Raw genomic sequence first — 16,203 nt, 5'->3', positions numbered from 1 at the left:
GGGGATCAAGTACTTATTTCACTCATTATAATGCACATCAATCTCTGACTTTTATCTTCTGGGTTTCTGGAGGTTTTCCTGTTGTTATTCTGTCTCTCACAGCTACAATAAACCTACCATTGAAATTATGGACTGGTCATTTCTTTGTCAGAGGGCAAACGGGCAAATTTAGCAGGGGATCAAATACTCCCCCCCCCCCACTGTATATGGTCTGGCTTGGCATAAAGCAGTTTGTCCCCATAGAGTTGGAATTCCTGTACAACTATTCCCCTTCTCCCCGCAAAATCAGCCCTTTTGCTGTGATGAGAAAATGCAGAGAAAAGTGTGGAATAACTAGTGTCTGGTTTTTTCACATAGCCTTCCAGCAAACCAGTAAGAATGAATGTCCAGTAAACACTGGCCATTGTAGAACCCGACCACCATAAATGTGCACAAGCCATCAGAACCAGTGTTCCAAAACAGGCCACCTTTAAGCAACCACAGTCTGATAACAGAGAGGCTTGCCTTTTGATTCAGGATGCCTTGTGTCCAAAATATTACCCATGAATGAATCAACTACCTTGGACCAGCTGGGCAATGATGAATAAGCTACGGTTACAACAAGTCATTATGTTAAACAAAAGCCATGTTTCTCTGTTACTTATGCTGAGTAATACTATTAGTCTTTTACTTTCACACTGAAACTCAGTGGGGTCAAAGCACAGTGTTCCCGCCTATCAAAGAGTGTGTGTTGCTGAGCACTATACAGGTGGGGCTTAAACCAAAGGAAAGGGCAGTCATTTAGACCATAGAGCAACTATAGCTGTGGAGTGCTGTAGCTTTTTATTGCAAACTGTGCAATTCATTAAACCCCCATTAAACGAGGAAATAAATAGTTTTATCAGACTCAGTATTACCCATGCCACTAAGGAACAACACAGGGCACCTTACACACCTTCATTTCAGAGCTTGCTCTTATTACGCCATACTATTAAAAAACAGTCCAATGCGTTTAGACATCCATTGACAAGAGACTCGATTGAAACAGAGATGTATGGATACAAAATTACCTGGGGCACACCTGCCATGTTCAGAGAACAGGAATGTCATCTTACTGAATCATACGAAGGGATGTGATATTTTGTGTAGAGAGCTGAGTTTGTTTCCCAGCCTGGGGACATAATGTAGCGAAACCTACAGGCTATGGCCTATTAGTCAGCATCATGTGTCCTCAGCTCCAGATTTCAAGTCTGGAGAATGTTAACACATGTTGAAAGATTTGGGCTTCTTTCGCACAGAGAAGACTTGACAACACTTTTCAAATGCACAGGACAGCTAGAGAATGAGTAACAGCTGCTACCAATGCAGCCCTATGCTTGCTTACTGAGACGTATATAAAAAGCTGACTTACAACAGTTTAAACAACTGGAATATTTAATTCAGTCATTCATATTCTTAATTATTGTGTTTAGGACTGCCGCCTAAAACAGCATCACTATCAGCAGCAACAGATTCAGACTAGAGCCAGCTGGGTTCCCCTCTCCCCTGCAAAATTGCAAATATTTCATTCACAATTGCTTTAGGTGTACACCTAAAAATATAACACATTGTTGGAAAGGTTGTGTACCACTCTCACTCTCTGCAAGATTCCAGTGGGTTCCAAGCACTCACCCAGGCTTGTATTCCCCTTGGGAATCAAGGCATGGTGGAGAAATATGGTTTAACATGTATTAACAACATGGGTGCAGACAGGAGATAGCACATCCACTGTGTTAAGTATTTATATTGATTTTTAATTTGAATTTTATTGCTTCTTATCTTATATTTCTATAAAAAAACATGTTAGATTTGAATTCTATGGAATTAAAATTATAGTACAATTAAACACAATGCAGAAGCAATAAAAAGGTAGTGTTTCCCAATAAAAACAGTGTTTCCCAACCGGGGGCCACATGGCCCCCTGGGGGTTCCCTGGATATTTCAAGGGGGCGACACATGAAAATCACATAAATGGGGGGCCACAGCACAAGGCCAGGGGCCACAAAGTGAGAAGCAAAGAAGAAAAATCATATTTTTTTAAAAAAGGAAAAATCCTGATTGCCTCGCTATCTGCTTGGCCAATCACAAGCGGGTAAGGGCACCACCCTATCACGCCTTTTTGCCACATGCATTTTATTCGAGCAGTCCTAATTTGTTTTTTGACCAGTAGAGCCCATGATTGAGAGCCCCCAGCTCAGGTAAGTATGGTGGTAGGGTGGCAATGGGTAGGGCTGGGCGAGCTGGAGCTGCTTGTTGTTGCCACCAGTGCTGGGCCTGGTGGCAGCCTGGCCCCAGCTCTGCAAGGCGCGGGGTGAAATCCATCCCAGTGCCTAGCTGAGTGGGGTCATCTGGTGCTGCTGACTTGCATCTAGCAAATAACTAAGTGTCTAATCAGAAGAAAGCCACACTGAGTTCAGTGGGGTCTACTCCCAGGTAAGGGTGTAGGGGGCTATAGCATTTTATCCTTCTAGGCAGTCAGGGCTCCTCTGGATAACAAGATCTTTTTGCACCAGGTTAGTGAGGACCACTTGCTTTTTAAAGTTCTCCCATATATACAGAACTCCCTCTGCACCTTTTGCAATAATAATAATAATAATAATAATAATAATAATAATAATAATAATAATAATAATAATTTATTATTTATACCCTGCCCATCTGGCTGAGTTTCCCCAGCTATTCTGGGCAGCTTCCAATCAAGTGTTAAAAACAATACAGCATTAAATATTAAAAACTTCCCCAAACAGGGCTGCATTCAGATGTCTTTTAAAAATAGGATGGCTTCCTTGACATCTGATGGGAGGGCATTCCACAGGGTGGGTGCCGCTACCAAGAAGGCCCTCTGGTTCCCTCAGGTCATGTGGGTTTCCCTTGCTGATTCCAGTATCCTTCCAGTCAGGACCAGACCTGGAGGCAGGGATAATCCTCAAACAAGGACTAAGCCTGCCCCCTCAGTAATGACATGGTCTGGTCTTAGCGTAACTCCTCTTCCTGCCCGTGATCACTGAGATTGGGTGTCCCAATACATTCCCCGCTGTGGAACCTGCCCCAGACATTCTGTTGGCTGAGGTCCACTCCCAGGCAGCCCTGACCCTTTCCCCTTAAAAGGCAGAATACATTTTTTAAAAAGTGGTAAAATGTGATAAAACTAGTGAATGGAGCAAGGGATAATGAAAGTGAACAAAACTCGTTATGCAATGGCAGCGAACAATTACAGTGGTACCTCGGGATGCGAATGGGATCCAGGATCCATTCCGGAGCCCTGTTCGCATCTTGAACAGAACGTAAGACGCGTCTGCGCATTGCCGCTTCCGCGCATGCATGTGATGTCATTTTGACCATCTGTTCATGCACAAGCGGTGAAACCTGGAAATAACGCGCTCCGTTACTTCCGCGTCGCCGCGGAGCACAACCCGAAAATACTTATCCTGAACCGTATTTATCCCGAGGTATGACTGTAATACAGAATCTGTAATAAGGAATAGACGGGAAGTCTGGTAGATAGAAAAAGACCACTTTTATGTTTTGAAGGTTACTAGCTGATGTACTAGGGACGCGGATGGCGCTGTGGGTTGAACCACAGAGCCTAGGACTTGCAGATCAGAAGGTTGGTGGTTCAAATCCCCGTGACAGGGTGTGCTCCCATTGCTCGGTCCCTGCTCCTGCCAACCTAGCAGTTCGAAAGCATGTCAAAGTGCAAGTAGATAAATAGGTACCGCTCTGGCAGGAAGGTAAATGGCATTTCCGTGTGCCGATCTGGTTCGCCAGAAGTGGCTTGGTCATGCTGGCCACATGACATGGAAGCTGTACGCCGGCTCCCTCAGCCAGTAAAGCGAGATGAGCACCGCAACCCCAGAGTTGTCGGTGACTGGACCTTAACTTACAAGGCCCTGAACAACTGGAGTCCACAATATCTTTAGGACTACCTGCTCCCTTATATCCCTGCTCAGTCAATGAGATCCCCTTTGATGTTCCCCAGTGGCACAGATGAACAGCTCGTAACTACCAGAAGATGTGAATTCAGTGTAGCGGGCCCAAGCTCGTGGAACTCCCTCCCTAATTAAAGTTAGAAAGGCACCCTCTTTTCTGAACTCCAGGTGCATGATGAAGTCCCCCTTATTCCAGCAGGCATTTTAAGTTAGTTTGAGTTTCTGTTTGGTTCTATGATGATTTATTTGGTTTTGTTTCATTCCTTGTATGGTTTATTTTTATGTACACCACATAGAAATTCTAATGATTAAGAAATATGTAAATGTCATAAATAAAGGGATGCAGGTGGCGCTGTGGGTTAAACCACAGAGCCCAGGACTTGCCGATCAGAAGGTCAGTGGTTCGAATCCCCGCGACAGGGTGAGCTCCCGTTGCTCGGCCCTTGCTCCTGCCAACCTAGCAGTTCGAAAGCACATCAAAGTGCAAGTAGATAAATAAGTACTGCTCTGACAGGAAGGTAAATGGCATTTCCGTGCACTGCTCTGGGTCACCAGAAGTGGCTTAGTAATGCTGGCCACATGACCCGGAAGCTGTATGCCGGCTCCCTCGGCCAATAAAGCGAGATGAACGCCACAACCCCAGAGTCGGCCACGACTGGACCTAATGGTCAGGGATCCCTTTACCTTTAGCTGATGTACTAATTCTCTGTTTTTCTTTGGGGGTGATGGAAATTTATATTCTTTTTCTGTATGGTGTGTTAATGTGAACGGTAACAATAAAATTTAATAAAGGGGGGAGGGGAAGCAAAATACAAACTATACAATAACTTAACAAAATAGTGAAAGTAAAAACAAAGCAAGAAACAATTACGCTAAAACTGAACTACTCCCCGCCCCGACTAAAATTTGTCCCACCCCAAACAGAAAGAAAATAATAAAATATTTTTTAAAACCACCATTGGAGTTGCAGCAGATTAAGAACACTTTTTAAACATTTAAAAACATTTTCGCCACTTGCTGCAGAGAGCTGCTCAGAGTATGTGTGAGTGTAGGCCCTTGGGCCTGATGGAATTGGCTTGCAGTGGGGAGTGGTCTTCCCAAACACAAACAGGAGCAGCAACAGCTGTATATTGGACTGTATCAGTAGGTTTCCCCCTCTGTGTCTAATAAGTGAGGTCAAATAATTGTTGTTTACTTTTTATAATGCATGGAAGATGGATCTTCCTCAGGAGGTTCTGGACTCTCTTTCCTTGGAGGCTGGATGGTCATCTGTCATGGATGCTTTAGCATTCCATTATGTCCCTAACATTTTATGTAAATGTTTTGTATAAATTATAAAAATTATCAATAAAACATGTTCTATTTACAAACAAAACATTTAAATAGCTACCTTTCTATCAGTAGGATGGGGGGGCATGGGTATAGCCAAGATTTTTGTTAGGGGAACAGGCTTTTGTTAGGGGGGCAGAACCTCAGATTTATATTTATTTTTACTTATTGGGGGCAGCTGCCCCCCCTTTGTTTTGTTTCTTTAAATTTTTTTCAATTATTTTTCCAAGTTTATAACAGACATATCAACAAACAAGAAAAACATCAAAACAACAAACACATACACAAAAACACATTTATCCTAACTGTAATAATCCCACTTTTGTTATCATTGTTGGGTGACTTCCTCGAATCCCCCTGGCTGAGTTTCCATATCAATCATTGTAGCAGTTTTCCAAAACTATTTTCACATAATATTTACTTGGTCAATTAACAACTTTCTTTTCATTTTAACTTTTATCCATAGTCTTCGACATATCACATATCCTAGGCCATTCTGTTACTCACAAGTAATTCTATTTAAGTTAGCAGCTGCCCCCCCCCTTTGGCTATGTCTGGGGGTGGGCACAGAAAGGAAACCAGGTCAGAAGGGGGCCACGGTCAGAAAAAGTTTGGGAAACACTGGTTTAGAAAATAATTTAAGAGGTCCCTCAAAACCCTCAGGAATTTTCAAGTTGCCATTGGGGGTGGGTTGGGGAACCATTGTCCTAATCAACAAAGCTATTGGGTTCACTGGGGGATTATGACCTGCAACAGGCAGTAGCTTATAGAAAAATAATTACAACTCAACTTCTGGAAGGTCTGCAGAGGAGCCTGCTGATGATCCCAACACAGTACAGTAACTAATAATTTTAAAAGCAGGTTTGAGTAGTAAAGGTGAATCCTGAGTCTGAAAACTACTTCACTTAGAACACGTTAGCATAACTTATCAGTATAAAATGTGAAATCAATAGAGATGCTGTGATGCTTCAAAGCCAGAGCAGAATTTAGCCCTGGGAGACAACTCTGTGACGGAATGGAAGATCAATAGAACTTGACAGGCATGCAGCTGTGTTGCTTCCAGTGACGTTAAAGCCCATTTACCTCTTCTGAGGAGTGATGTCAGCTAGGCATGAGTCAGAGGAAAGCAGTAACCTTAGTCAGTGTTCTATATTTATAAATTCATGACAAAAGAATAGTACTCCAGCCAGGATTGGCTTGTTATTGTTGTATGTCAAACAAATGCATGTCCTTTGGGACATCAACCTATAGGGGTCTCTTATGGTAGAAAAAAATGCGATAAAATGTTAAAAGATTCTCAAGAAGTACATAAATGGTGATGAATCTCTATTTAAAGCAGGAAACCTTTGGTCCTCCAGATGTTGTAATAAACTCCAGTTCCCATAAACTCTAGGCAGCATGGCCAAGGTACGGGATGTTGAGAGCTGGAGCCCAGACACATCCAGCGAGCTTATATTGGACAATATAGACAGGAACACAATATTATATAGCTTTTCTGCAGCAAAACGTTTTTCACCAGTTAACATTGCAAGCACCTAGGTGCCACAAACTATTCCACCAGTCTTTCTCAACAGGGGATGAATACATATTCGCAACATTTTGAGGGTTTAGCTGACATTTAACAGAAGTGTGTAATAACGGAAAGATCTTGCATCAAACAAGAGCTGTGAAAGAATAGGAAAATGAGATTTTATGTGAACAAAAAGATACTGTAAAGAGACACTCAAGTGTACTTATTTCTTGAGCATTATTTTTTTCTTATTTTCATTATATGGCTTGACACCCAGCATGCAATCCAATTTCTGGTCTCTATTCCCTTTCTTAATTTCAATGACACTTATTCCCAGACACTGCTAGATTGCAACCTAGGATGGGGTAGGGGAGAACAAATTTTAAACCAAAACTTTTAAAGGTATATATAGTACTTAGGAGAAAATAACTTTGACATCATACTGTATTTATTTTGTGTAAACCTGGTTAGAAGAATCAGAATAATCTCCTCTGAAATCTTTTTGAGAATGTCCAACAGTTAATGGGGAACATTTAATAGTACCAATCTTGCCTGCACCAAGCTTAGATGAAGCGAATTTTGATTTCATTAATACAGTATCTCATTTTCATTTTATGCACCTGTGATTTAAGCGATTCCTAACCGAACCAATCACTAGCACCCATCTGGTTACCTCCTGCTTCAGGAGAGCTAAAAAAGAAGCAAGTTAAGCTGGTGGGCCCATTGATTAAAAACATCAGTCTCTATTCTGCCTGAACTCCAATGCCATGCAAGAATTTGTTCGCTGCCCTTCCCACTTATTTATCTGTTAGATGTAATGCAGCCGAGCTCTAGTTTACCTTTCCCCTTTATCACGCCAGTTTACTTTCTTCAGGGAACTTTTCGTATGAGGAGCATTTGGTTTGGTGATCCTCCAACTGTGAACATAGGAACAGTCCAAATATAGGCTTGGACATTTTGGTGAGAACTAAGCCTCTGAAGCAGAGGCAGGAACTTTTAAACCTCACACCAGCCCCAGCCAGTATGCCCAAGTGATGCCAGGGACTATGACAGCTGCGATCCAGCAATGTTTTGGGGAGCACAGGTTCCCTATATCTACTTGGAAAGAAATGACTCCTTGCCTTCTGTGGGAACAAAGTAGATGGCACTTAACTAAAATGTGGTAAAAGAGAGAGAGCGCAGCTAACACAATAGGCTTTCAAAGTTAAACCAGGTTTATTTTAAAATCTTAATAGCTAGTTCTTACAAAAAAGAGAGAGACATACACACACACACCCCAAGTGAAAGAAGCTGGGCCTTAAATGTTACAGATCAATGTCAGAAGCAATTTCCCTCAAGGTGCAGGTTCATCTTTCCACTGCTGTGATTGCATGCAAATCTGCTCTGGAAGTAATCAATAAAAGGGTACCATAAAAGGGGTGAGTGTAACCGTATAAAAACTCTGGAAACTGCTGTAGTAAAACTCTAGCTTTGCTCTCAGTCTCTATCATTTCACTGGACGGCTCCTTTTCCAGCCACTCCAACTCCTAATCACAATTGTCTAGAGTTTTTTCTGCTTCAAGGTAAAGCTTAAAAGAATCTTCACAAGACATATAACTGGTGGATTCAATGGTCTCTGCAATGTCCTCCACCTGATCCAATAGGATACTAGCAAGGGATTTTCGTGAAGCGGTTGATCTTCTTCCACTAACTATTATCCTAGGAGAGAAACAAAGGCTGGTTGTGGACAATTTAGACTTTGGCGTTGACATGATATCAGGTAGTTTGTTTGTGGGAGATTCTTGTCTGTGATTGCTATCATCCCAATCAGTTATAAAACAATCGTCATCCTCTTCACTATCTGAAACGATTATTTTAACGGGCATATTTTTATGCTGAAAAGAAAGCTCACTGTTGTTCATCAACACATCATCAGAGCCCCCAATAACCATAGATCCCATTATACTTTTGCTGGCTTGGAGACTTCTGTTGTCCGAATATTCCTGAAGCCAAGAGTGAGCCAAAGAGCTACAGTGGCTATTGAGTGGAAATCTTGTGTTCTCTGTATCCTTCAATGACATTTCCATTCCTGAGATATCTTGCAACTGATCCTCAGAATCTTCTAAGAGAAGTCTGAAATCACACTGGGGAGAACCAGATAGAGCCTCATCAACCATTATTACACTCATTCCAGATTTCTGCGCAAAACTGAGGTCTGACATTTTACTGGTCTGCAGTTGAGATGCTTCTGAGGCACCTGGCTCAGCAACTTCACCTGCCTCTCCATGTGGACTTGTAGGAACATTGAGAGACATGTCAGTCTCGCCTTGTTGCTTGACATGGTTAGACACATACTCTGATGACTGCTGCAATGGGAACCCTTGGATATCAGTAAGCATGCCATTTGCCTCGACAGGAGGGTCATGGCAGATTGTTTGAAGTTCAGAACTGCAGTTTACCTGGAAAGACAAGTGAGCTTGAGAAGAAGAGGATACATGACTTTGATCATGGTTTTGAGTAGTTTGTAGATCATCATCATCAGGCACATAGTGAAATGACTGCTGCAGTGGGGCCACTTGGGCATCGTTAAACTTGCCATTTGCCTCAGCAGGTGGGTCATGGGAAACCACCTGACATGCAGGGCTGCAGTTCTCCTTGTAAGATAATGAATGATCTTGAGTAAAAGAAGATATAGGAGTTACTTCTTGTGGACTGGCTGGTTTGCATTTTTCGTTCATGGATGCAGAGATATCCATATTAGTTAGGTTCTGAAGCACTCGTTCATCCTCCTCAATAAGTAGCTCTGTCATCTTAGAACTTACATTGACAATGTCATCATCACTGCCACCTACAAGACTGATATTCTCACTGCTTGTGGGTTCATCAGTTACAGGTGGGACGAGAGCATGGTTTTGAGTAGTTTGTAGATCATCATCAGGCACATAGTGAAATGACTGCTGCAGTGGGGCCACTTGGGCATCGTTAAACTTGCCATTTGCCTCAGCAGGTGGGTCATGGGAAACCACCTGACATGCAGGGCTGCAGTTCTCCTTGTAAGATAATGAATGATCTTGAGTAAAAGAAGATATAGGAGTTACTTCTTGTGGACTGGCTGGTTTGCATTTTTCGTTCATGGATGCAGAGATATCCATATTAGTTAGGTTCTGAAGCACTCGTTCATCCTCCTCAATAAGTAGCTCTGTCATCTTAGAACTTACATTGACAATGTCATCACCACTGCCACCTACAAGACTGATATTCTCACTGCTTGTGGGTTCATCAGTTACAGGTGGGACGAGAGCATAATTCGGAGAAGGCTTTGATGGCTTTTTATTTGGCTGGGTGGACAATTCCATTTCTCTCAGCCATGCCCCTTCAGTTGTGTTTCGGAGGTTTCCCATCAGTTGGTCCTTTAGCTGGGATTCCAGCTGTACCAGCTCTTGGGCTTTCTGTACCCTGTGTTCAATGTCCATGAGGACTTCTTCATCCTCAACTTCATCTCCATGAACCGCTTCATGTGTGTACATTAAGTCATGGTCTGATATGCCAAATATATCCAGTGAATGGAGATACGCAATGTGCTTGTCCAGCTGCTTATCTGTTTTTCTTTGGCTTGCATGCAAAGACTGAAGCTGGAGCTGTGTTACTGAGCTTTGAGTATCTCCCAATGTGAACAACTCCCTTAGTTCTTGCATAGTGAAATATCTGTATGGGTCTTTCCTATCTCCCATGCTTTGTCGGATTAATGAGTCTTTGAATACTTGCCTTCTGTAGATTTTCTCCTCCACTGTCCCACAGCTAATTAGCCGGTAGATTACAACATTGTCCTTCTGCCCTATCCTGTAAACCCTGTCTACGGCTTGAGCATCTGTAGCTGGGTTCCAGCTAGGATCAAAAATCACCACCCTGGTAGCTGCTGTTAAGGTTAGACCAACCCCACCAACTTGGGTAGTAAGCAGAAACACAGAGTATTCTTTGCTCTTCTGAAAGACACTAATTCTCCTTTTTCGCTCCTCCAACTGGCTTACTGTTCCATCAATGCGCATTAGCTTAAAGCACCTGTGAGTTAAGATGCGCTCTATAATATCCAGCATTTTTCTTGAATGAGAAAACACCAGTGTTCTGTGCCCCTCCTCCTGCAATCTTTCCAGCAGGGCCATGAGGAAGCACAGCTTTCCTGATTCCGCCATCAGAGTCTCATCCAAAATGTCCCTAAGGTTTCTCTTCATGCTGGAAGGCTCATCATTTTCATCACCATCCACCATATTATAATTGGGAGCTTCCAGACCAAGTTTGCTACATGCTTGTGCTGACAACAGCCTGGGGTGATCACAGAGTTTCTTCAAGACATTCAGTTCAACAAGTGGGGACCTTGTGGTCATTAACAACTTTCGGATGTGATCCAAAGACAGAAAGTCCCTATATATTTCTTTTTGTATGGGTGATAAGTATACCCACACAATGAAGTCGTTTTTTCTGGGCAGAGAAGGCATTTCAGAAGCAACAGTCTTGCCCTGATATTCTGGGAGACTGATTTTGAGTTCAGGCTTAGCTTTGTTCTGTAGTTCATCTTTACTCCGTCTTAGGAAATACGGCTTGATTATGGACATCAGGTTTTCAGAGATCTTAAGTCCCAGTGCTTTCTCTTCCTGGGTTGCATTCTTTGTCCTGGCTCTTATGATAGGTTTTTCGTATTCCATCCCGAAGGTTTTCATTGTGCCTAGAAGCGATCCCTGACAAGCAAAGTCAAAAAGAGCCCAGAGTTCTTTTAGGTTGTTTTGGACTGGAGTTCCTGTGAGCAGGATGCGGTTTTCAGCAGGGATAGCATGCACAGATTTTGTCGTTTTGGCAGATGGTGTTTTAATTTTATGAGCTTCATCAAGGATGACGTAGTCCCAGATGAACTCCTTCCCATCAAAGCTCGACAACTGCTGCCAACTGCTGAGGACCAGCTGATAAGTCGTGAGCAAGATACCACTCCTCTTCTGGATCCTCTTTAGATTTCTCTCACATTCATACTTGTTGGGTCCATGAAAGACACTCACGCGCAGCCCAGGAGTCCACTTGGCAAACTCTTTAAGCCAGTTGCTCAAAAGGCTAGGTGGCATAATTAACAGCACAGTCCGAATGAGTTCTTCATCAAACATGCCCGAGAGGAAAGCGATGATCTGAATGGTTTTCCCCAAGCCCATGTCATCTGCAAGGATACCACCTTTCCTTCCATCGCGGTATAAACTGTATAAGAAGGCAACCCCTTCTCTCTGGTGGTCAAATAGCTTGTCATGTATTTCTCCAAACAACATTAGTCCACTCTGACAAACGTCCACAAAGGCATCATCTTCCTGATCCAGGGCTAGTGAAGCTAATGCTTCCTCAACTTTTTTCATTTTTCTTGTCAGCTTTTCACAGGGATAGATTTGATGCGCCTTCCTCAGAAGGCAGAGAGATTCCTCCAGGTTGCCATTTTTTGCTTCCTGCTTTGCTTGGGAGACAAATCTGCAAAATATAAAGTTTGAAGAGTCAGAAATACCCTGCAAAAATCAACTCAGGGTCTTAAAATGTAGGAAGGACAGTAGCATCCATGCATTTGATTCATACAATATAGCATGCCTACAAAACAACTGTCATTTATTGTTTATTATTTATTCTCTCTCTCTCTCTCTCTCTCTCTCTCTCTCTCTCTCACACACACACACACACACACAGTATGTAGTGAGCTACAAAAATCACAAATTTAATAGTAAAAATAAATCAAATATCAAAGAGATAAAAACAATAGCTCTAAAAACTCAAAGACCACTCACACACAGTATTAGAAATTATATAAAAAATTGGGACCAGTTTACTAGAATCATTTACTTGCTCCATGTGTTCTAGCTCAAGCACTTTGATCTGCAGAACTTGCACTTCTATAAGTGCCATATAATGTTCATTCTGCATTTGCTAGGAGCTTATCTTTCAGCGTGGCACCATGTATGCTTTCCTTTCCAATCAATGCTAGAAGATAGCCTTGCTTTCTGATATTAGACATCTGCTAAAATCTTTTATTTTTTAATTCAGAAATCCTGTCCAGACACATATTAGTCTACCAATATTTGCTGAATTCATTTGTGTATTACTGATAATTGTTTTATGCACACTGCTTAAAGGTTTGTTTGATTAAGCAGTTTCTAAAGAAATAAATATAAATTATTTAAACCTTTGTGGAATAAAAAGATGTTCAACACTAGGGTTGCCATATTTTATTTCAAAAAGTGAAAACCGGACACAAAAGTTGTTGAGCTTGTTTTGCAAAATCTCAGCTAGAAAAACATTGCAGTTTTTGAGCTATTTTTAAGGAAATTCACCAAAATCTAGACTTCTGACATGGGTTGCCAAACGTCTGGATTTTCCTGGACATTTCTGCGATTTCTGCCCAGACCCTGTTCCCAACTGCCTTATTCCATCTAACACCCAAAGATCACTTCAACTCAATGGGACTTGCTTTTGAGTAGACTTGCTTTTGAGTAGGATTGCGTTGGAAAAATTAGAAGTGAAGTTTTGGTAAGTTTCTCCAGAGAGAATTAGGCCTCATCTGCCCAAGGACACAGTATTTTGGGTGGTGTCAGTGCAGTTCCACAAGACCCCACCTGACCTTTTTAAAGCTTTTTAAAAAACCACATTAAATAGTCATGGCTTCCCCTAAAGAATCCTGGGAACTGTAGTTTGTTAAGGGTGTTAAGAGTTGTTAGAAGATCCCTGTTTTCCTCATAGCAATCCCTCTTCCCAGGGAACCCATGTTGCTCTATGAGGAAGATAGGGGTCTTCTAACAAGTCTGTGGAGTGAATCAGGAGACTCTCAGCACCATCAGAAGTCTTTAGGGGAAGCCATGGTAGTTTCAGCTGGCATGATAGTGCTTAAATTTGTAGCACAGATAGGGTCTTGCAGAACTGCAGTGACACCACCAAAAGTCTCTCTCTCTCTCTTTTTAAAAGGCCAAACCACAGGATTAACCATGCCATTGAGCTTTTATCAGCAAAGGGAAACCTCTGGCCCAACCTCTGGTTCTAATTAGGCCCAGTATGGGGCAGGTACAGATGTGATTGCAAAGGAGCAACCAGGAACTTAAAGTGAGCAGAAGTAAAAACACCAACACAGTAATCCTTATATTTGCAAAGCTGGAGATTTAGCAGATACTTGGTAGATTTTTTCAAAATATAGAGGAATGTTGCTTCTTCGCCTCAGCAGCTTTCCATGCATCTTGAAATATTTTTTACACCTAGCAGAACCTAACCTGAATTCACTGCTATACAGTCATATCTCAGGTTGAAGTAGCTTCGGGTTGACCGTTTTCGGGTTGCGCTCCGTGGCGACCCAGAAGTAACAGAACGCGTTACTTCTGGGTTTCGCCACTCGCGCAGATGCTCAAAATGACGTCACGCGCATGCGCAGAAGCGTGGGTTGCATTTGCTTCAGGATGCAAACGGGGCTCTGGAACGGATTCCGTTCGCATCCAGAGGTACCACTGTATATACTTCTGAGTGGACATTGTAGTGTTAGGGCAGAGGCACACCACAAATTTAAAGCACATGGCTTCCAACAAGGAATCCTGAGAACTGTAGTTTCCCTCAAAGAGCTACAGTTCTCAGTAAGGTAAAGGTAAAGGGACCCCTGACCATTAGGTCCAGTTGTGACCGACTCTGGGGTTGCAGTGCTCATCTCGCTTTATTAGCCGAGGGAGCCGGTGTACAGCTTCCGGGTCATGCGGCCAGCACGACTAAGCCACTTCTGGCGAACCAGAGCAGCGCACGGAAACGCCGTTTACCTTCCCACCAGAGTGGTACCTATTTATCTACTTGCACTTTGATGTGCTTTCGAACTGCTAGGTTGGCAGGAGCAGGGACCGACCAATGGGAGCTCACCCCGTCGCAGGGATTCGAACCGCCAACCTTCTGATCGGCAAGCCCTAGGCTCTGTGGTTTAACCCACAGTACTCATAACAAATTATAGTTCCCATGATTCTTTGGGGGAAGCAATGTGCTTTAAATGCATGCAGTGGGTATCTTAAAAATGGTAGACTTTGGAGCTTCTGCTTTTTCTTTGTACACACCCTTTAACATCCAGCATGAAGAACTCAGAAAGCTTGTACAGTCATGCCTTGGGTTAAATATGCTTTGGGATGAATGTTTTCGGGTTGCGCTCCGCGGCGACCCGGAAGTAATGGAGTGCGTTACTTCCAGGTTTCGCCGCTCGCGCATGTGCAGACGCTCAAAATGACGTCACACACGGAAGCGGCAACCTGCGCACGTGCAGAAGCAGGTTGCGTTCGCTTCAGGGTGCAAATGGGGCTCCGGAACAGATCCCGTTCGCACCCAGAGGTACCACTGTATGCTATATTCTGAGTGGTGGAAAGCTTTGGACATTCTGAGTGGTGGAAAGCTATTCTGTACTGGGTCCCCCCTCCCCCTCATAAAAATAAGCCAGCAGGGCTACCTACATTTACTATTGTTATTTTGAATAACTTTCTGACCTGCTGTTATTTTAACGCTATTAATTGTTTTTGCTGCTGTTTTACATCCTGGAATTTTAACACTGCATTTTTTACATCTGCTGCAACCTGCCAAGGGAACTTGTGCACCCTGAAATGTGAGCTAGTAATCATTGAAATAACTGTTATTAAATATTTCGAATATCACAGCTCCGCAAAGTAACCACACACAGGTGTATTCTGAAGTAAGACCAACTGAGTCCACCGGGCACGCGCTAGGATTGTACAGTCTTGACTCCCACTTGCCCAGGAGAAACGGCGTTATCACATTTCTTATCCGGGGAAGGAGAAACGCTCGGGAATCTTAGCTCAGAAGTAAACCTTAAATTCATAATCACCCTCCCGTTCCAAATCCTTTTCGTTTACCTCCGATACTGTTCATCCCGCTCAGGATTATCAGTGCCCAACGGCTCAGCCATACTTTCGCAGCAGAAACAAACACGGAACCGGCTGGCAGTGAGATTTCAAAACTGCGCGGCAAGCAGCAGCGTCTACTTCCTTAACCTTCCCAGCCTATCACTGAGCGGAATGCAAATGAGGCACGAAGTTTTTAGCCTTTCAGCTCGTTCCGAACGCAGAGGCTGTACAAGGGGGCGTTCACATTCCAGAAGGAGGTGGAGGCTCATTCAATGTTTATTCGTTCATTCACACCATTCATTCATTCATTCGCACCACTGAGATAAAAATGTAGAGTCACAATTCAGATGTGTGGAAGTTCGGTTGCTGGTTTCGTTTTACTCCGGCTGCTACCGCGCCGCCGTTAAGTGACCATAGAAAACCTTGAAGAATGTATGATTTGGGGGCGGGAACTGTGACTGGAGAAGAAAAGAGGAGCATTGATGCTCTTCCTAATTCAGATCGTATTTCGTATGAAAAATATGATTAAGGCTTTAATGAGACTTACTTCTGA

General features: G+C 42.9%; 1 protein-coding gene across 1 annotated transcript; it reads right to left on the bottom strand.

Annotated features, from left to right (window-relative positions):
- Positions 1–7,979: 7,979 nt before the first annotated feature.
- LOC114589181 (DNA excision repair protein ERCC-6-like) lies at positions 7,980–15,777 on the bottom strand. The gene is made up of 2 exons (XM_028715352.2): positions 15,660–15,777; positions 7,980–12,261 (listed from the first exon to the last, which is right to left on the bottom strand). Exons 1-2 carry the CDS (start codon positions 15,710–15,712, stop codon positions 8,313–8,315), a joined length of 4,002 nt encoding a protein of 1,333 aa, XP_028571185.2. The 5' UTR covers positions 15,713–15,777; the 3' UTR covers positions 7,980–8,312.
- Between the last annotated feature and the right edge of the window lie 426 nt (positions 15,778–16,203).

Source organism: Podarcis muralis, chromosome Z, assembly GCF_964188315.1.
Source record: "Podarcis muralis chromosome Z, rPodMur119.hap1.1, whole genome shotgun sequence".
NCBI lineage: Eukaryota > Metazoa > Chordata > Lepidosauria > Squamata > Lacertidae > Podarcis > Podarcis muralis.
The sequence above is the reverse complement of the archived record's forward strand: the minus strand, read 5'-3'. Positions and strand labels throughout refer to the sequence as shown.

Coding starts and splice junctions, on each gene's coding strand:
- LOC114589181 (XM_028715352.2), bottom strand. CDS start 15,712: ATGGCTGAGCCGTTGGGCACTGATAATCCTGAGCGGGATGAACAGTAT. Junction 12,262..15,659: donor CGGGATGAACAGTATCGGAG/GTAAACGAAAAG, acceptor TATATTTTGCAG/ATTTGTCTCCCAAGCAAAGC.